We start from the raw sequence: 20,921 nt of genomic DNA, 5'->3' as shown, positions 1-20,921 counted from the left end.
AGAATGCTGGGAGGATTAAATAACAACATAAAGTACTGAGAACAGTATCTGAGACTATACACTGAATTATTATTACTGCCATCTTCTGAGAGAAGGGGATTGCAAATTCCAAGGCCAGCGTGGGCAGTGAGGCTCTGGCTTCAAAATAAAGTACAAAGGGCTGGAGAGAGCTCAGTGGTAGAGTCCCTGGGTCCAGTCTCAGTACCCAAACAAACAAACAAACAAACAAAAAACCAAACAAACAAAAAAACAACAAGCAAAACAGAACACACCAAAAATACCAGTTCTGCACTGAAATAATGCCCAGGCCTCATCAATGTCAATAGGACTTTGAAATTAATTATATGAAAAGATGAAAAGGTTTCACCAAGGTAGATCAATGTCATAGCTATTCTCTGTAGACAGCTTCCTTTCTTTCATTGAGTGAGATGGCTTTTCTGGTTATAATTTGTCAGTTTGAAAGCAGCTGTACACATATTTAAGTAAAAAAATCACTGAAAGTTTTCATGACCTTTCCTTGATCAGAAAAACTCACTTTTGAAATTACTTTAATCCAGTAATTACAGCAAAAAAGAATCATACAGCATATATAGAAGGGCGCAGAAGGGAAAATCATGGCATGATTGTGCATCTGATTTATGACTCCTTCCTCACAAGAAATCCTTTGAGATCTCTACAAAGGTGTCATGTAAATCCATGGTATTACAATAAAGAGAATGTTCTCGATGAAGATTAAGGAAATACATTCTCAACCTAGTGTCAGAATTTACAAAACTGACCTTTTAAAAGTAAACTCTGAAGAGGAAACCTAAGTTTCAGTTTGAACCAAACCTGTGCAGATGGTTGCTCAAGGACCTGAGCTCTCTCGAGCGGCGGCGGAGGGTGGCTTGTGTGTATGCTCGAAGATGAAGACCCGGCAGGGCTATCCACCTTGCGAGTCTCAGAATAAAAATTAACCAAAATGTTTCAAATATCAAAAGCATCCAGTAGTTCTCATACTTAGAGCAAAAAAAGGCATTTTGGATATCTTTTATCTTTTCCCCCATTCTTTATCATTTTGAACAATATGGAGAACTGCTTTTACTTTTTCTTCATTACCAGTTTTAATTCTTATTGTTTTAATAGTTATTGTTAGAGAAGATAAAATTTAATGAAAAAAATTTCTATATTTCTGAGATGAGGTAAACATGCTAATCCTAATATATATATATACATATATATATATGTATATATATATATATATTTTTTTTAATTTAAATTTAAATTTTAGTTACACATGCCAGTGAACCACATCCCCAGCCCTTTTTATAGATTTGGTCTGAAGTGAATCCTAGTAGCTACCATTGTGGTTTCTAATTTTAATCGCTTTACTGATTTTTATTTGATCTTCAAATATCTTTATTTATATAAGAACGTGATCTGTATCCCAAAAGTAAGCAAGGTTTGAGAAACATCACAGTTTTGATTTTACCAAATTATCTAGCAGCCATCTTTTTTGTTGTCTGCTAAAGGTTCCACAATATAACATTGTTTCTGTGGCAGGAAGATGAAAGTCTGCACCGTGCCCTCAGAACTCTAGTGGCGGTGATCCTGATGGCTTCCTCTCGCCGGTGAGGCACGCGTGCAACATCAACACAGAGGATTTCCTGGGTTACGCTAGGAACCCGTAGCCTGACAAAACTGGAGCTTCAAAGGGGGCATTTGTAGCAATAAATAGAAGCTTCTGGCTTTTACTTAAAATTTCAAAAGCTGTTTTATTCAAAAGCTAATTTATTGGCCTGATTAAGGAACGAATTGTTTAAATGACTAGCAGAATTAGCCTGAAGCTGTCAATTTCCTTTGGCCTAAAAAAAGTCCTTCCAGAAATTGAGTCTTCTGAAAAAAGCAAAATAATGGTTTCTGTACTTAATATAAACTTAAAGTGAACAAATGAACAGACAGAAAAATAGATAAGGGAAACAGAAAAATATAAGAAGTCTTAGGCCGGGCGTGGTGGCGCATGCTTGTAATCCCAGCATTCGGGAGGCTGAGACCTGGAGGATCGCGGTTCGCGGACAGCCTCAGCTATTTAGTGAGGCCCTCTGCAACTCAGTGAGACCCGGTTTCAAAATAAAGAATAAAAAATAGGGCAGGGGGTGTAGCTCGGAGGTCGAATGCCCCTGGGTTCCATCCCCAGACCCGCAAAAAAAAAAAAAAAAAAAAGAAGTCTCCATGAACATTAATCATTAAAACATATTTTAAAAACCGGGGTGAGAGCTGAGTGTGCTGGCGCACGCTTGTAATCCCAAGACTTGGGAGGCTGAGGATCACAGGTTTGCAGTCAGCCTCAGCTACTTCGTGAGGCCCTGTTTCAAAAATAAAATCTAAAAAAATAGGGCTGGGAATATAGCTTGAAGGTAGGTTGCCCCTGGGTTCCATCCCCAGTATCCCCCCCAAAAAACCACAACAAACAAACAACTACAACAAAATCAGGGTGAGAAACTCATTTATCAGTAGACCCAATGAACCTGCCTCTTCCCTTGCAGCCACTCTGGGACAACTATGAGATGGCGTATCAGAGCACACCCCGGAAGGTGTGCTGGAAGTAATGGTCAAGACAAAATGCAAAGAGAATAATACTTTTTTTCTCTTTTTTTCCAAAATATAAGATTGTTTCTAGCAATCAATAGTAGATACCTGTAATGTTGTCTTTACACTGTACCATATACTGACATAACGTGTAACAACAATTAATTAGCCACAAACAAGGGGGAGAAAAAGGAGCAAAGTTGTTACCAAAATTAAGTCACTACTAACCTGAAGTAGGCTGTGTTAAAGATGCAAATTGTAATCTCTAGAGCAAACAGTAAGAAAACAACTTAAAAAAAAAAAAGGGTAGCTAAAGGAAAAAAAATACATTAAGAGAATACTCTTTTGTGCTTACAGAGCCCCAGCAGTTCTAGCAAAGCTGCTAGCAGCCTCGTTGGATGCTGCCTAGGAAGGTCTCAGGTGACCATCCCCTCCCGCGGGGAGCCAGCCCCCGCCCAGCCGAACAGCAGTCTCCCTTAGTATAGCCCGGCCTTCCCCTTGTCCCATCTCATTATTTACCTTCATCTAAAATCGACAAATCTGTCCTTTTTCATCTGTAATGTGTGAATATCTTTCTTTCTCTCTCTCTCCTCCCCCCCCCCTCATCACTTTGTGTCAGCCACAAAATATTTGTTTTTACAAACACATACTATGCACTTGACCCATAGCTGATCTCTTCCTCATCACCAAGACAAATTTTTTTTTCTGTAAAGGGTCAAATCCTGAATGTTTCAGGCTTTGTAGGCCATATCCAATGTTGTACATCGATTTTTTTTGGTCTTGTTTTCTAAGAATACTTTAAAAATGTTAACACTAATAGGGTCAGGGGCCCATGCCTGTAATCACAGTACATGGGAGGCTGAGACAGGAAGACAACAGGTTTGAGGCCAGCCTCATCTACTTAGCAAGGCCCTCAGCAACTTAGTGGGACCCTGTTTTCAAATAAAAAATAAAATAGGGCTGGGGGTGTAGGTTGAAGATAGAATGTCTCTGGGTTCTATTCCCAGCAGACCCTCCCCCATACACACATACACTTGACACTATTCTTAGCTTTGGCCCCAGGGCCATACAAAAACATACTGAGGTGGAATGTGGCCCCAAGAGTATAGCTTTTCAATCCCTGAGCTATACAATTGTAGGTATGCTAAGATCTGGCTTGAGTTATTTACTTCTATATCCTAATCCCTAGCACAGTGCTATGCATATAGTAGGTCCTCATTAAACTGAGAACTCAGTTACACTGACTGGGGGTGGAGGAAGAGAAGAGAAAAAAGGTCAGATGTGGTTTGATAGGTGTTTACTAGGGAGACTCTGCTGAAGCCCCAGCTGGCTGACCCAGGACTTGAAGGCGGCAGGAAGAGACGGCTTTGTTGGATACGATCACGGGTCCTCTCCAGCAGCCTTGGAAGCCTCTGAGCTCCACACTCTGCCCTCCCAGGCAGCAGCTGTGTGCTGCAGCAGTGGCCTCCCCATCTCTGCTGAAAGCAGCTGCCTAGGCCCGTGGGAAGGAGCATGCCTGTCCCCAGTGGCTGCTCTTACTCTGTTACTTCGCCTTGCTGTGGGGTTCTCTTGCCATCCAGCACTCTGCGAGGCTGCTGGCTCGAATATCCACCCCCAGAGGTAGGAATAAGAATTCAGCAAATATGAAATTACCTACTCAAGTGCTAGGATCACTTCCCAGAAGATGGCCAGGAAACTGCCTTAAACAGTTAATGGATGGGAGCAAGTTTCTGAAGCTGCTGCAGTTCTAATCTTGAAACAATGACAGTGGATGAAGGAAAGAAGGAAAAAAATAAATGGACAGGAAAGTTCCATGGTGCTGATGGTGGCCACAGACCCCCCTTGTGGAGCCACCAGAATGCCCGGGTATCATGGTGTCTCCTGTGAGATCCCAGAACGAGTACCGTGTCTTTTCCCAAGGGATTTGCTCCTCCCCCCGCCGCCCCCTCCAGCAGTCTGAGGTCAGAGACGCCTGCTTCAGTGAAGGGTGCCTCTTCCCTCTAGCATCCAGAAAGCTCACAACCACCACCTGCCCTCTGTCAGTGTCTTGCTGGCCTGGGAGAAGGGGGTGGGGAGTGAGATGCTGTTTCATGTCCTGCTAGGTCTTCGTCCTCCACAAAGTAGTGGATCCACCCACAGCACACTGGCTTTCTCTCTAGGCACTTCCGTCCCCCTCTTTCGCATCTTGAGATCCCAGAATAATTCACTGCACTGTTCTTTGTCAAGTCTCTGCCACCCCACATTCACCTCCTCATCTTTATGGAAGGGAAAAAGGGAACAAATGGTCCCTTGGGCGTCGTAACCAAGCAAGCAGCTGCTTCCAAAGGAAGGTAAGTGTCAGATGCGTAACTGCACGACTGGGGAAAACACGTTATCTAACTGAGCTTCACTCCGATGTAGCAAGTCCTACATTTTAGATAGGAAAAAAGCAAAAGGGTGGAAATAATCTCTTTAAGAACAGGCTGTGATGGGGCAGGAAACAGCACTGACGTCACCTGATTCATATGAGATCTCCACCAGAGGAGCCGAGTGTAAGCAGTGGCATAGGGGACAAGGTGCATACAGCCCGGGAGGAAAGGATGACGGCCTGGGGAGACACTGCGAAAGTAGACTAAATCCCAGGGTTGCCTGTAGCCGGTCTAATGAGTGTGTGTGTGTGTGTGTGTGTGTGTGTGTGTGTGTGTGTGTAGGGGGTTATGTTTCTGAAGAAGGTAATTTGAAAATATGACACTGGGGCTCAGTTTTGACTAACTTGGAAGAGCTAAGACAGCAAGGTGGAGAAGGAGTTGTAAGAAATACTGGATAAGTAATATCATGGAGACAATATCCTGTAGAGAATCCAAAAGCAAAAACAACTACTATAAACGCTGAGTCCACTGGCAGCAAGAGAGCCAGCAGGAGCTGAGAGGCGAATGTTCTTTTGTTCCTGAACATCAATGCAATTGATGACATTTTCCTCTTGCAACTTCTATGGCTTAGATGTGGCTCCCCTAGCCTCTAAAGGCCTTATGTGCTAGAAGCTTGACCCCAAAATGGTGGTATTAAGAGCTTGTAGAACCATTCAGAGGTGGGGCCTGGGGAAAGGTTAGGTCATGGGGGCAGTGCCTTGGGAAGAGATTACTGTAGTTCTCATGGGAGTAGGTTGTTATAAATCAAGGCCACCCAATGCACTTGGACCCTTCTGCACATGCTCAGTTCCCTTTCTATTTCTCTGCCATATTATGACTCAGCCAAGGTCATCCAAACAGATAGGGCCAACTGATCTTGAACTTTCAGCTTCCAAAACTGTGAGCTAAATAAACCTCTCTTACTTATAAAGTACCCAGCTTTGGACATTTAGTTACAGCAACAGCAAACTGACTAATATACTAGTATGCTACCAGCAGAAGAGTCCTTTCTGAGTTGCATGTTAGAAACACAGGTTAGAAATGAACAATGCCAAAAATGTTTCCCCTTTATATCTGATATGATCTGACAGCAAACAAAAGTGGAACCATGGCTAGGAGACAAAATTAAAGTTTCAGGAGAAAGACCTGAGATGCCACGTCACGCCACTCTGGGGTGAAGAAACTGGATGAGGCATCCATCTTAGTTACCTGGTGCAATCATCCAGGGTGATGTGGTTGTCCACAGCCACTCTGGAGGCAACTGCCATCTCCACTACCACTTGAGGCAGGTACAGGTTTCCCTAGCTGAGCTGGGCTGAGGCAACTGTCCCAAGCCACTAGAGATGAGTCAAGGATGCAGTCAGGGTCCGGGGTTGGGTTATCTTAGAATCGCTGGGGTGGGGAGGTGAAGTGCACATGGTAAATAGGAACACAAAGGAACTAAGATTCAGAACACAAACCAAAGTGCTGCGTCTGCTCTGCTCGGGTCAGCAGGGCCGGAGAAGCCAGCGAGCTGAGGACTGGCTGGAGGACACAAGCGTGAGGCTTCCCCTCCACCTGGACCCGACTGTAGCTCACCCTCCATATGCTGATCCTTCCCTGACACCTGGCAGCCAGGTCCCCATGTACAGAGGAGGAAACCCCAGCGGAGGGAGGCTTGTCCCAGTGATTTGGACGAGGTGTAGTCAGAGGTGTCCCCGAGTGAAAGTCTTCTTTCCTCCAACTCTTTAGTATGTACATAATGAATGCACAGTGATATGCTTGCATTTTTCAGATGCATGAGAGAAGATGGCCCCAGTGTTTGAGGAGCTACAAATAGGATCTCAACACGAAGCCCTGCATGACACAGGGTGATCTCCGGGCAACACTGACAGAACAGGCCCGCTCCCCCCAAGGATGGCTGGCTCTCAGGCGCCTGTGCACAGCATGCCAGCACAGGGCTTTGCCTGCAGGCTTTCTTCCCTCTGACACTACTGGGCATTTGGGGGTTTCTCCCCTACTATTTGTTGGTGTGAAAGCAGGTTAAAAAAAAAAAGAAGGAATCTACCTAAATAAATCACAAGCAGGAAGGTAAGTCGGCTGGGGAAGAAAGTCTCCCAGTCAGTATTTTTTTGTGTGTGGTACTGGGGATTGAACCCAGGGTCATTCTACCTCTGAGCTACATCCTCAGCCCTATTTTATCCTTTATTTTGAAACAGGGTCTCACTAAGTTGTGGAGGGCTTCACAAGTTGCAGAGGTTGGCTTTGAACCTGCGATCCTCCGGTCTCAGTCTCCCACACACAGGGATTACAAGCATGAGCCACCATGTCTGGCTTTTCCAGTCAGAATCTTTACGCTGTCTGGTGCCTTGGCTATAGGGGCCCAGAGTTCCTTCCTGGTAGTGTGCTGAGGACAGAGAGTTCTACTTACTGAGTGAAGCCAGCTCAAGCCCACTGCTTTGTGCTCCCTGGAGCTGGGAAGGCTGGAACTCCTTGGACTTTGACTTGAAGACTGGGTATTTTGCATACCTCATTACTAAAGAATGAAGGTGTTGGTTGACTTGCAACTTGCACCTGATACCATAGGTCACTGGATCTTATATAGCTAGGAATGAGCAAAGGAGACTAAATTGTCTATCAAAAGATAGCTGTTCCCTAGCATTTGGGAGGCTGAGACAGGAAGATCACAGTTCACGGCCAGCCTCAGCTACTTAGTGAGGTACTCTACAACTTAGTGAGACCCTGTTTCAAGATAAAGAATAAAAAAATAGGGCTGGGGGTACAGCTCAGAGGTAGAATGCCCCTGGGTTCCATCCCCAGTACCATACACACACACACACACACACACACACACACACACACACACCAAAACTCTGCCCTGCCTTTAAGTTATGTGTGATATATTATCAAAGTTATAGGACTTTTCACTTAATAAGAATAAGAATCAAATAATCAAAGCAAGTATATTTTGAGTAACACTAAAAGTTTCAAGACCTGACACTTTTGAAAAGATATTTTGAAACAGAAAGCTTTCTAGGGTAGGGTTTCTCCAGTTTGGCAATATTATCAATTTGGAATCAATCCTTTTTTGCTGTATGGGTCTGTCCCGTGCGTTGTAGGGTGCTTGGCTGATCTCTGATCTCTACCCACTAGATGTCAGCGAGGACAGCCCTCCCTTAGTGGTGACAGAACTGACTCCACATATTGCCAGATGTCCGCTCCAAGGGTACGATCACCCTAGTGTTGAGAACCTCTGGTCTAGAGATATCTTCTCTTTAAGATCCCATAATATACGTGTGCATGTTAAAGTAAAAGGAACCACAGCAGGACAGTGAAGGTTACTGATTATTACGTGCGATTCAGAACATTCTTAAATGTATGCTGAAGGGGGATAGCAAAAGTATACTCACTGTGTACAAGAAAACAAAAATCTTTCCACATCAGCAGCAGAGTAAGTTTTGTAAAGCCTTCTGCGTCATATTCCACGACACCTCTGAGTAACAAAAACATACACACACAAACAAAAAACCCTTATAAAAATAAGGTATAAAAGAGAAGCAAGCAAGCAAGGCGCGTATTCATGAGGTCAGGCTACTGAGCGTCCTGTGCATTTAAGGCGAGTGAGCACCACCATAGGCCAGGCGGGGTCTGGAATGAGGGAAGCTCGGCTCAAGTCACAGCTTTGCCCTTTACTATCTTATTATGACCTCGGGCAAATCACTCAACCTTGGAGTCTCAATTTCCTCCTCTGTAAAAGGAGTAAAATAGTATTTGCAAACTTTATCCCAGGGTTGTATAAAAACAAATAAGATAAACCATAAGATGCAAACATTGCTTTTGAGTAAAAGGACAAATTAAGAAATCTGGCCCGGCGTAGTGGTGCACGCTTGTAATCCCAGTATTTAGGATTGCGGTTCGCAGCCAGCCTCAGCTACCTAGTGAGGCCCTCTGCAACCTAGTGACACCTGTTTCAAAATAAAGAATAAAAAAATAGGCTGGAGGTGTAGCTTAAAGGTAGAATGCTCCTGGGTTCCATCTCCAGTATCCTCCCCCCAAAAAGGAAATCCGGGCCGGGCGTGGTGGCGCACGCTTGTAATCCCCGTGCTTGGGAGGCAGAGACAGGAGGATCGCGCAGGTTCAAAGCCAGCCACATGCACTGGCTTAGGAGACCCTGTTTCCAAATAAAAATGTAAAAAATAGGTCTGGGAGTGTAGCCCGGAGGTAGAAGGGCTTCCAGGAACCCCAGTACCACCAAAAAAAAAAAAAAAAAAAAAAGGAAATCTGGTCAGTAATGATATTATTATTATTTTATTATTATTTTTTGATGGTACTGGGGGTGGAACCCAGAGGCTTTCTACCTCCAGGCTATACTCCCAAACCTTTTTTATATTTTATTTGGAAACAGGGTCTCACTAAGTTGCTGAGAGCCTCACTAAACAGCTGAGGCTGGCTTCGAACCCATGTGATCCTCCTGTCTCAGCCTTCCAAGCGTGGGGATTACAAGCGTGCGCCACCACGCCTGGCAAGTAATGATATTATAATACCAAATGTCACCATGCTATCTGTACTTTAAGCCTCACTCTCACTGGAAACTGCACACAACATCACCTTTCTTCCAAAGTATGTGGAACCCTTTCGCTCCCCCTCCCCCACCGGTCCTCCCTACTGGGCTGAGGCCAACTTGGATGGATAGGTGCAGCGCTCAGATCGCAGGTGCATGCTGACGTGTTTTGGGGGACCAGCTCTTGCCACTGTTCTGCTGGGCCCGGCTCCCTTACCACCCTCAAGAGTGGAGTGCCTGGGGCATGCTGTTACCCTCGGTGACACTGCTAACCACACACAGAGGAAAGCAATATTCTCTCATCCATACAAGGAGGGTCCTTAGAGATGTCTTCTCAGACCACTGATATGGGCGACCTGGGTCCAGGGTGCTGGGAAAGGCAGGCCCACCTTTGGCAAGGCAAAGGAACTAGGGGCTTGAGAGCTACGCGAGGTGCTCAGAGACGGCTCGTGTTACATCCAGGTCATCTGTCTTACGTCAACATTTGTGTTTATTCATTTCTATTTCTCTCTATGAGTTTATAACTAACTCAGTATTATAAAACTGGTATCTATGCTTTTTAGGTCTTGTGCCTTGCAGGCAAAACCAGGCACAATGATATTTTATATTATGTATATAGTACAATAATACAGTAGAACTAATTTATAATTTATTTATAATTTAGAAGTAATTATATATATGAATGACTATATTACTGTATGGTTATATTCAGAAACATGTACATTTAAAAAAGAATGATATTGAAAACCAAGTATACGGGCAATTTTCTTATTTTTCTTGTACTCAATGGAGCAAGCTATGTAAATCCTGGGTACTCGTACTTTGGAGGTTATTATGCTAGCTTCTACCATTTCTTTTTCTTTCTTTCTTTTTGCTTTTTTTCCCCCCTTTGGTACTAGGGATTGAACCCAAGGGCATTCTACCTGTGAGTTATACCTCAAGCTCTATTTTATTTTTATATTTTGAAACAGTGTCTCCTAAATTGCTGAGAGCCTTGCTAAGTTGCCGAGGCTGGCTTTGAGCCTGCAATCCTCCTGTCTCAGCCTCCAAAGGACTGGGACTACAGGCATGTGCCACAGCACCAAGTTTACCATTTTCAGCTATATATACTAAAGATAAACTTATTCAAAAATTAGAGTATCAATGGTATCATTTATTAGATACTGTATCAAAGGCACTTCCTCAAAATGCTCATAAATGAAGCTGGAAAAACATCTTAACTGTTAATGGTGACAGTCATACTATTTGAATATTGACATTTCTATTTTGGAGTAATGAAAACTCCATAATAGATAGTGAGAAATTGCTTGATGTTGTTTGAGGAATCAGAAATTTTGCTTATATAACTCTGCTACAGTTTGAAAATTATATCCCAGGCAAAGGCAGCCTTAATCTTGGTTTCATTTTCTCTTTCCTATTTCCAATTTCCCAATTTCTTCTATTTCTCTATTTAAAAATTAAAGCTTTGTGTTACTGTATATATGTTTATATTATTTACCACATTTCTCTGGAATAAGGTGGCCTATGATGAGACCACTAAAGCCTGAGTGTTTTGTTCCACCCATGGGCAGATTGCTCTGCCTTTTAGGACTGGAGGGTGCTGTGTACCTCTCCCAGGAGCCAAGCTCCAGCACAGGCTTGAGGAGGCCCCTGATGGCATGAAAGGAAGCAGAGCCATCAAGCAGAGGACAGCAGCTACCTTCGTCCCCACAGCCACACACTGCCCTGCTCCCTCAAGGCACCTTCTTCCAACCCCTCACCTCCAGTGAGACACCACCACTTCTGCATGTGGTGTTGGACTTTCTGCCCAGGTATGGAGCGCACTATTGGCAGTGCTGCCCTACTGGGTCCTGCCCCGGCCCACCCTTTTCTAGGTATGTGACTTCCACTGGGTAACTGAGCTTCCCACAGTCTCAGAGCTGTCTGAAATAAAATATGTCTAAATGCCTGCCTGGCTCACCGCATGACTACTGTGGGAAGATGGAGGGGTGCTGTGAAAGGGCTCCAGAAAAGCAGGTATCACTACCATTACTGCTGCAGGAGAGGAGAGCTGATTCTACTATTTGCTAGAATCTGTCATCCTGAAAGCTTTAGTGCAAAACAACATACCAAAAAAAAAAAAAAAGAAAAGAAAATGGAAAGCTCGGCAAGCTAGCACATGCCTGTAATTCCAGTTCTTGGGAGGGTGAGACAGGATTGCAGGTTTGAGGCCAGCCTCAGCAACTTAGCACGACTGTCAGCAACCAAGTAGAACCTCTGGCTTTCAAAAAAAAAATAAAAATAAAAAGGGCTGGGGGTGTAGCTTGGAGGTAGATCGTCCCTGGGTTGATTCTCCAGTACCATTGAAAGAATTAAGTGCTTGCCTTCCTACTTGCCTGCCTGCCTCTCTTTCTTTCTTCTTCTTTCCTTTGCGTTTCTTTTGTGCATGCGTGACACTATGAGGAAATGATTCTGGGGGTGGTCTACTTCTGAGTTAAACCTAGGGCCTATTTTAATTTAAATTTGGGATCAGGGTTTTGCTAAGTTTCTGAGGCTGGCCTCAGATCCGTTATCCTCCGGTGTCAGCTTCACAAGTACTGGGATTACAGGTGTGCGTCACCATACCCAGCTTATTGCTAGTTTCTTAATCAAGTTCCCATATTAAGGTCATCAGCAAGTGGGGGCATCACTGGTACATGGCTTAAACAGAGCAGAACTTACGTGCCAAAGTGACTGAGGAAAGCAGCGATGTACTCTCTTCTTTTGTGATATCCTTGAATCACATATTGCACCTAGAATAGGAACCCAAAGCTCAGAGTTAGCGCAGAAGAGATTTTTAGTACTTTATTATAAAAACACCAAAGATTCAGAGATGTGGAAAGAGTAGGGACATGAACACCCAAATTCCCATCACCTAGATTCAACGATTATGAATGTTTTGTCTAGTTGCTTCATCCAGTGATCTATCTACCTCTCTATCAACCTATCAATCAATCTTGTTGAAACATTTCAAAGGAAATTAGAGACATCATGACAGTTCTCTCCTAAATACTTTAGCAGGCAATTCCATAACAATAAGACATTCTCCTACATAGTCCCAATGCCATTATACCCAACACATTTGGCAATCACTTTCTGATATCACCTAGTACCTTGTGCATCTTCAAAACTTCCCAACTTATCCCCAAAACACTTCCAAAATGTAGCATGCGACCAAGGATCAGGCATTTGATTTGGTTTTAATGTCCTTTAAGTTTTTTAATCTCGAATAATAGCACCTCCCTGAGTGTACGTACACATGTATCTGTGCACACATAAAATGACACTGACTTTTCAAAGAGATTGGATTAGTTGTCTACTATTAGGAGAATATTTTAATTCTCTGATTGCTTCCTTTCTTTCCTTTATCTTCTGTATTTCCTGTAAGTTAGAGCTAAAGGTATAATTAGACTCAGGCTAAACATTTCTGGCAAGAAAAATTTATAGGTAACAGTGGGCAGCTGCTGATCATCTGGTTAAGGTCACGACAGCCAGACCTCTCCCTTGGAAAGCGATGTTCCTTTGCCGTGGCGAGTGGACACCTTAAGACACTGCACACACACCCCGCAGTGAGAGATCTGTGAGTGAAGGCCTAGTTCCCATTAACCATTCACCTAATGGTTTTAACATCTGTTGGGAGATTTTTGTATGAATCAATTATTTCCTCAGGGGCTGAAAAATGGTGATTTAAAAAATTCTATCATTCCTTCTGCATTTATCAACTGACGTTCTCTACAAAGAAGATCTTTCTCTTACCAACTGGGTTTTTATTTTTTTGTTGTTGTTATCTTGAACTCCTATTGAAAGGGAAGATAATGCTTAATTCTTTCTTTTAAAAATCCTTCCGATTTTAAATGGTAATAAGTTCTCAGAATAAGAAGAATCACAATAGGAGATATTATTTTTTCTTTTTATATTTCCTTGTAATCATCAAATGACAGTTTCTGTTAAAAATGAACTCTTTAAGCATCTGAAAGTCATTTACGCACCACCTTCTAACATGAAAACATGTTCCTTGTAATGTCTTCATAATGGTTGAAAGAAACAGTGGGAAAGAGACTCCCAAAATTGTTTATACTGGCTGCAGCCACACTGCATTTTCATGGCTAATGAAAGCTCAAGATAAAGTACTTGAAATAACCTTGACACAATTGGTACCGATAGCCACGTAGCACCCTTTAAAAGTAAAACAATTCTATTTATACAACAGGGGGTTTATGTCCATTTAAAAAACAGTGCTTACTTTGCAGGCTTAATGCAGGATCAGAAATGTTATTTTCAGAAAAGAAAAACAGATGATAAGTTTGCTTAAGTGGCTTTGTTTAAAAAGGGGATGAAAACAGTTCTGTGTACTTGGTTTTAAAAACAGAAAACCATTTTAACAGAAACCCACAACAAAACTGGCTATAAAGATAGATTCCAATGTAATTATGGAAATTCATTTGAAGGGATTGTTCCTAAAAGCAGCCCGTACTGTCCTCGTTTGGAGCAACAGAAGAACACCATTTTCAAAAGACAAGTAAAATTAATGAAAGGGAACTAGATAAGAAAAACTGACTGATTCTTATATTTCTGGGGAAATGATATTATAAATATTTTGAGGAAAATGTATGACTAGAAATTAATCTCAATTGGAGAACTTTAAAAAAAGCCTTTTCTTCTCAGTTCTGGAAGACCCAATTTGCATTTTTCTCTGCAATTCTGGGACACAGATTTGAAGGCAGTGCAAAGCCCCGGAATGTAAATAAGAATTCTGTCCTCCGACCATTCTGGTAGACGGGCAGTGGCTGGGGGAATTTGGTCTCATGAGAAGCCACCACTTCATGAGAGCTAAGTGCCCTGGAATCTGGGCTTGGCCCTAAGACTGTAGGATTGCCAGATTTTAGTTTCTCTGACATTTTAAAAATAATGTGGAACCCTTTAAAATATTATTCTTTTAACATATTATCTATAGAAAGATGAGCTATCTTTTGAATGAGAGAGATGAAGAAAGATCTATTTTTCAAGCCAATGTGAACCAGTCAATAGGAGCAAAGAAAATAGCACTTTGGCAATTAAACAAACTGAGTCACAGTCTACATGGGAGGGGACAGAGAGTCTGGGCTGCCTTTGCGCTGACATCTCTAGTTTTCTGCTAGTATACTGATAGGGCATTCACAACCATAGGATCCTACACTTCTTGGAGCTACCTGAAAAATCCCACTACAGTAAACTCAACTACTTGGCAAAGTAACGGCTCATTAATGTACTTAAAGAGAAAGCTTAGATAATCTGACATGGCTGGCTAGAAAACCAGTTGACCTGGAATTTTTGCCCCTAGGAGAAGACCCTAGAGAACTGCTGCCAGAGACAACAGGAAGAATCAAGGGCTAACTATAACAAGGTAAGGTGTACTTAGCGAAGCCCTCTGCAACTTAGTGAGCCCGTGTTTCAAAATGAAAATAAATAAATAAAATAAAATAAAAATATCTCAGAGATAGAGTGCCCCTAGGTATAATCCCTAGTAATGAGTGAATGTGCATGCGTGCTCACACACACACAAAACACACACACACACACACACACACACACACACACACACAGAAAGGTAAGATATCAAAAAGCAGAAAAAAATGAGGAAAGTAATGAAGGACTTTCCCTGACTTGGCAAACACACAGATGCATGAATGTACCTGATAACTGAAAAAAAAAAATAGGGTTCAAAAGTTTTATATCATAAGAAGCTAGAAGATGTAGCAAAATCATAGAAAATAAAAGAAATTCAAGGAAGTGGTGGTTCGTTCAATCTCTAGATATAAAGTTAAATGATAAAAACTGGAATAGGAGGTCAGAATCATCAAATGAGGAAGAAGGAGGGCCAAGAGCAGGGTGAGCACCAGATGGATTGTAATTCAAGGAGGAAAGGCAGGTGCGAGGTGGGAGAGGAAACCAGGAGGTGGTCCGAGGCGGACGGCGGTGACCCTGCGCTGGGTGCCGGGTCCGTGGGGCACCAGAGGGGGCTTGGGGGACTTGCTTTTTACCTTGTTGGTGAGCAGGTGGCATACTTGAGGGACATAATCAATGAGACATCCTCCTCCTGGAAAAGCTGGGATGTGCAGAGCTGAAGAGCCTCCAAGAGCACTGAAAGGACAAGAGGACAATGAGCACTTCTCTTAGGGCTCAGGTGACTCAGGAAGCGATGCCCCAGACAGCCCTGGCTCCGCTAACCAAAGACTGGCTGCTGGTTGCCTGGGGTTGACAAGGGAGGGAAGTGGGCTTCCCTGTATGGTTAGATTTCTACATTTTAATCCATTTGTTGCATTAGCATAGTCATGCTATACATCATCAAAAACAGCTAAGAATCTTAACACCCAGAAGTACACGGCAGCAGGTTTTTATTGACAATGGTAAACTGGCTTACTAACATTAAAGCATTGCATGTATTAAAGCATACCCGGCTATTTTTCTTATTTTATTTTTCTTTTAATACATATTTCTGTAAGTCCCTTTAGAGTCCCTGCAATATGGTGGGATGTTAAAAAGAAAACACACTCTAATATCTCTTAATCCTGAGATTGTTATCCAAGTCTCCATATTTATGAAGTTGTCACAATTAACTGTTTAGAGCACACTTATAGAGTCGGGCATGGTGGCACACACTTGTAATCCCAGTACCTGGGAAGCTGACACGAGAGGACTGTGCAGGTTCAGAACCAGCCCCAGCTACTTAGTGAGGCTCTCGGTAACCTAGTGAGACCGTGTTTCCAAATAAAATATAAAATAGGTCTGGGAGTGTAGCTCACAGGTAGAAGGTCCCAGCACCACACACATACACACAGACACAGACAGACAGACAGACAGACAGACAGACGCTTATATAGTCTTCATTATACCCGACTTAGTGCTGGGCAAAGATACGTTAATCACTGAATACCTCTACTATTAAACTAAAGTGAATTGATATAACATTGTAATAGTATACTGAAAAGACTAGTTCTATAGCTTATCAGGTCTTTTATCTTGTTTTCTAAAAGGCATAGAAAAAGAACATATAATCTAAACATGAAGAAGGTATAATCAGCCGGGCATGGCGGTATATGCTGTAATCCCCATGCTAGGGAGGCTGAGACTGGAGGATCACAGGTTCAAGGACAGCCTCAGCAAGTAGTGAGACTCATCACCTAAGGAGACCCTGTTTCAAAAACAAAAATAAGAGCCAGGCATGGTGGCACATGCTTGTAATTCCAGTATTTGGGAGGCTAAGACAGGAGGATCATGGTTCCAGGACAGCCTCAGCTACTTAGTGAAGCCCTTTGCAACTCAGTGAAACCCTGTTTCAAAATAAATAATAAAAATAGGGCTAGGGGTGTTGCTTGGAGGTAGAATACCCCCTGGGTTCCATCCCTAGTGCCTCAAAATAACTAACTAACTAAATAAATAAATAAATAAGAAAAAGGAGGTGTAGCTTAGAGGCACAATGTCCCCAGATTTACTAATCCCCAGATCCTCCCAAAAGAGGAAGATATAGTTAATAATCATTGATCCAAATACTAATTATTGATTCAGAAAATTTCTATAGATATAAAACCTTTCCCATTTAAATTAACCAGCATGTAATTATTAAAAGAAATTGTTCAGAATTTAAAGCATGCATTTTACTTATCACCCTTAACCTTTCATTTTCTCTAATTTCTTCTTCTCCTCCTTCTTATTTATTTTATTTTTTTGTGGTACTAGGGATAGAACCCAGAGGCATTCTACCTCTGAGCTACACCCCCAGCCCTATTTTTTATTCTTTATTTTGAAACAGGGTCTCACTGAGTTGCAAAGGGCCTCACTAAGTAGCTGAGGCTGGCTTTGAACCCAGATCCTCCTGTCTCAGCCTCCCAAGTAGTGGGATTACAAGCATGTACCACCACGCCCGGCGATTTTTCTTATTTTTCTTGTTTTGTTTTTCTTTTAATACATATTTCTGTAAGTCCCTTTAGATGTTCCTGCAATATGGTGGGATGTTAAAAAGAAAGCATACACTAATATCTCTTAATCCTGAGATTGTTCATTATCCAAGTCTCCATAGTTACAAAGTTGTCACAATAACTGTTTAGAAAACCAGTCAGGCATGGTGGCACATGCTTGTAATCCCAGCATTCAGGAGGTGGAGACCGGAGGATTGTAGTTTGCAGACAGCCTCAGCTACTTAGTGAGGCCCTTTGCAGCTCAGTGAAACCCTGTTTCAAAAACTAAAAAGACTAAAAAATAGGGCTGGGGATGTAGCCTGGAGGCACAGTGTCCCTGGTTCCATCTCCAGAACCACAACATCAAAACAAAACAAAAAAACCATTCCTCGGGAGGTTGGGGCAGGCTGACTCAGCCTTGGGTTTGTGACACACAGGTTTTAAATACACACGATTAATAAAGGATTCTAAACCCATCATCCTGTATTGACCGGACTTGTGAAATTAATTTTTCTGGTAAATATGGAGGTTTTTTTTTTATGGAAATGGAAAATCCAAACAAGCAAGTGGCCCTTGGGCCGTGAGGGAGTCGATACAGAGTGGAGACGCTGCACAGTGGCTTCTCTCAGCTGGCAACTAAAAGCACAGCTCCTCTGATCACTGACAACCTTGAGAGACAGCGCCAGGCCCGTCAGCGTGACGTCACTGCGTCATCTGCACTCTCCCTTTCACAGGACCGGCGAGGCCACCGTTTCCCTTCACTCTTCTTAGAGCAGAAATTGGATCAGATTTAACCTAAACTCTGAAGAAGGGCAGGAAAATTCCCATGACTTCCTGTGAACCGGACGCAGGCTTTTTGCCTGCTCCTCTGTCTTTATGGAGGGCACAGAAGGCCCCACATCTCTCTGGAAGCTGCTGCTTTTTTTTTTTTTTTTTTGCGGGTCTGGGGATGGAACCCAGGGGCATTCGACCTCTGAGCTATACCCCCTGCCCTCTTTTTGATTCTTTATTTTGAAACCGGGTCTCACTGAGTTGCAGAGGGCCTCACTAAGTAGCTGAGGCTGTCTTCGAACCTCGATCCTCCAGGTCTCAGCCTCCCGAATGCTGGGATTACAAGCGTGTGTCACCACGCCCGGCTTAGAAGCTTCTAAGGATTTCCTTAGGATGGGAAACTGATCAAGAGGAAAGAGGAGAAAAAAAATTATTATTTATATCCAGTCGGTACTGGTTAAATATCTGTATAATATAGACAATGGTAAGCCCAGGCTGCTCATGGAGAAACAATCCTTGGCATTATAAACCCCCAAAATAAAACAATAAAATAATAATAAATAAATTGGACAGCTCCCTGGAATTCACTGTGATGGGCTTTGACTTGTATATTATAGGGTAGGTCTTTAAACATTCATCAAATTGCATACAAGGAAGGAAAATAATCTCTGAACCTGAAAATCAGCCTCCCACCTTTCTCCGCCTAAATTGTGTCATTCTAAAATACAGCTGTAAGCTGGGTGTGGTGGCACATGCTTGTAATCCCCACGCTTGGGAGGCCGAGACAGGAGGATCACACAGGTTCGAAGCCAGCCTCAGCTACTTAGTGAGGCTCTCAACAACTTAGTGAGACCCTGTTTCCAAGTAAAATAGAAAATAGGACTGGGAGTATAGCCAGGAGGTAGAAAGCCTCTGGGTTCCACACCCAGTACCACCAAAAAAAAAAAAAAAAAAAAAAAAAAAAGCTGTGAAACAAAAATGCCCTATGATGGAGAAGGTACACAGGTGCAAAGATCCCAAAGCCCTGCTATTTGGCTGCCAGGTCCGTTTTTGTGGCCCTCTTCTGTGATTATTAAGAACTAATACCCGATGCTAGCTGCTTTATCGCATTATCTAATTTGGTCAGAAATCAAGAACAGAGAAATTTGCTTCAGTTTCACACAACTAGTCAGTGGTCAAACCAAGATGGGACACACAGGTCTGCCTGCTTGCCCCGAGTCCCCGCTGTTGCCGCCCTGAGAGGATCGTTCCTTCTCCCCATGAGTGCAACCCAGGGCCGCGTGCATGCTTGGCCCGTGCTCTACAACTGAGTTACATCCCAGGCCCCAGGAGGGGGTTTTAATCACCAAAGGCCACATGGTTGGAAGCAAGTGGGTCTGGCTCCCAGTCTATAGGTTAGATGCAGTTGAGGAGAAAGGGCCCTAAAGGCACCTGGACCACTGGTGTACATCCAGCCCTTTGCGATCCTCCAGGCACCAGCCAGGCTGAGGTAGAATGCCCATTTCAGTCATTTTTTTTATCTCAGTATCGCCCCTTCCCTTATCCCTTAACAGCGAGTCACTCAGTCTCGGATGTGAGGAGCCTAGCACTTGGTACCACTCCTTCTGAGTGCCTTGGCTGGCTGCGCAGGGCAAGCCCCGAGGCGTGAAGCACTTCAGGTACTGTAAAAGCCAGTTTAAGCGGAGTTTATTTTTAAAAGGATGCTTATTTCACCCTTTAACAGTTTCTTAGCCTGCGAGTGTATGAAACCTTAACATCCAATGTCACACGCTGATATATGCTGCTGATTCATGTATAAATATCCGCCTCATGGGTAAATATTTAACAGGCTTGCTGTAGTCTCAATGCTGCCCTGATCACGCTGTATAAACAAAGTCAAGTACCATGAAAGGAAAGACCTATTCTATGATTAGTGGGTGGGAAGTAGAGGTAAGGCTGTGTGATCTCTAGTTGGTTAATATTGATGAACCATTTTTTTTTTTTTTTCTGAGCATATACAACAGAAAATTCACCCTATGCAGAGATTCCAGGGCTTGCTGCTCAGATATTCCGAGGAATTTAGCTGGCATGCAGGCGGGCCTGACTCACCCCCCCACCCCCGCCCGCTGGCTGGGCTGGGGCAGGGGTGAGGGGAGATGAAAGGGACCACTTGGTTCTGCTGCTTCTGATCTCTAGAGCGGGGCAGGGAGGAGAGGCAGAAAAGGGGGCGCAGGGTCTCAGGCTGAATTTGGGAGGAGAAAGGCCTGTTTTGATGAGAAAGTACCTTCTATTTCTTCTTGGACTAAATTGAAACATGGGACGTGTCGATAATTCTTAGATCTGAAACTAAATCTGTGGATATCAATAAGGATAAGGATATGGTCAGAGTCTGAAGAGCTTTTTCACCAGTGAAGTTAATTAATCAGACCAAAAGGTAACCAGAAAAGCACTTTGGAATCTATCTCAATGGCACTAAAAGATATATGTAAGAGCTGTTTCTGTTGAAGGTATTTATATTCTTTTTCATGCAGATGAAGCTAATAGAAGCCCTCTGTGAAGCTTACTGTGTCTGAAAACATTCAGAGAGTCTCCCATACTGAAGACTTGCCTTGGCACAAACATGACAGATGGAAGAATTCTTTTTTGAGTATTTTGAAATGAAAAAATGTGGGAGTAAGCCTGTCTGTAGCTTGACTTGGGACGATAAGGTCTGATTCTGACCCA

The 20,921-nt window shown here is 43.1% G+C and overlaps 1 protein-coding gene across 1 annotated transcript in view; it reads right to left on the bottom strand.

The window, feature by feature from the left end:
* BABAM2 (BRISC and BRCA1 A complex member 2) overlaps positions 1-20,921 on the bottom strand; it is a gene marked incomplete at both ends in the record, with an annotated part of 453,631 nt that overhangs the window by 69,103 nt on the left and 363,607 nt on the right. Inside the window, 3 exons of the mRNA XM_080711179.1 lie at positions 8,345-8,427; positions 12,196-12,266; positions 15,534-15,633. Of these exons, the coding sequence (XP_080567305.1) occupies positions 8,345-8,427; positions 12,196-12,266; positions 15,534-15,633 (254 nt within the window). The remainder of the gene's footprint in view (positions 1-8,344; positions 8,428-12,195; positions 12,267-15,533; positions 15,634-20,921) is intronic.

The sequence above is a fragment of the Muscardinus avellanarius genome, assembly GCF_963383645.1.
Source record: "Muscardinus avellanarius genome assembly, chromosome: 15".
NCBI classification, from domain to species: domain Eukaryota; kingdom Metazoa; phylum Chordata; class Mammalia; order Rodentia; family Gliridae; genus Muscardinus; species Muscardinus avellanarius.
The sequence above is the reverse complement of the archived record's forward strand: the minus strand, read 5'-3'. Positions and strand labels throughout refer to the sequence as shown.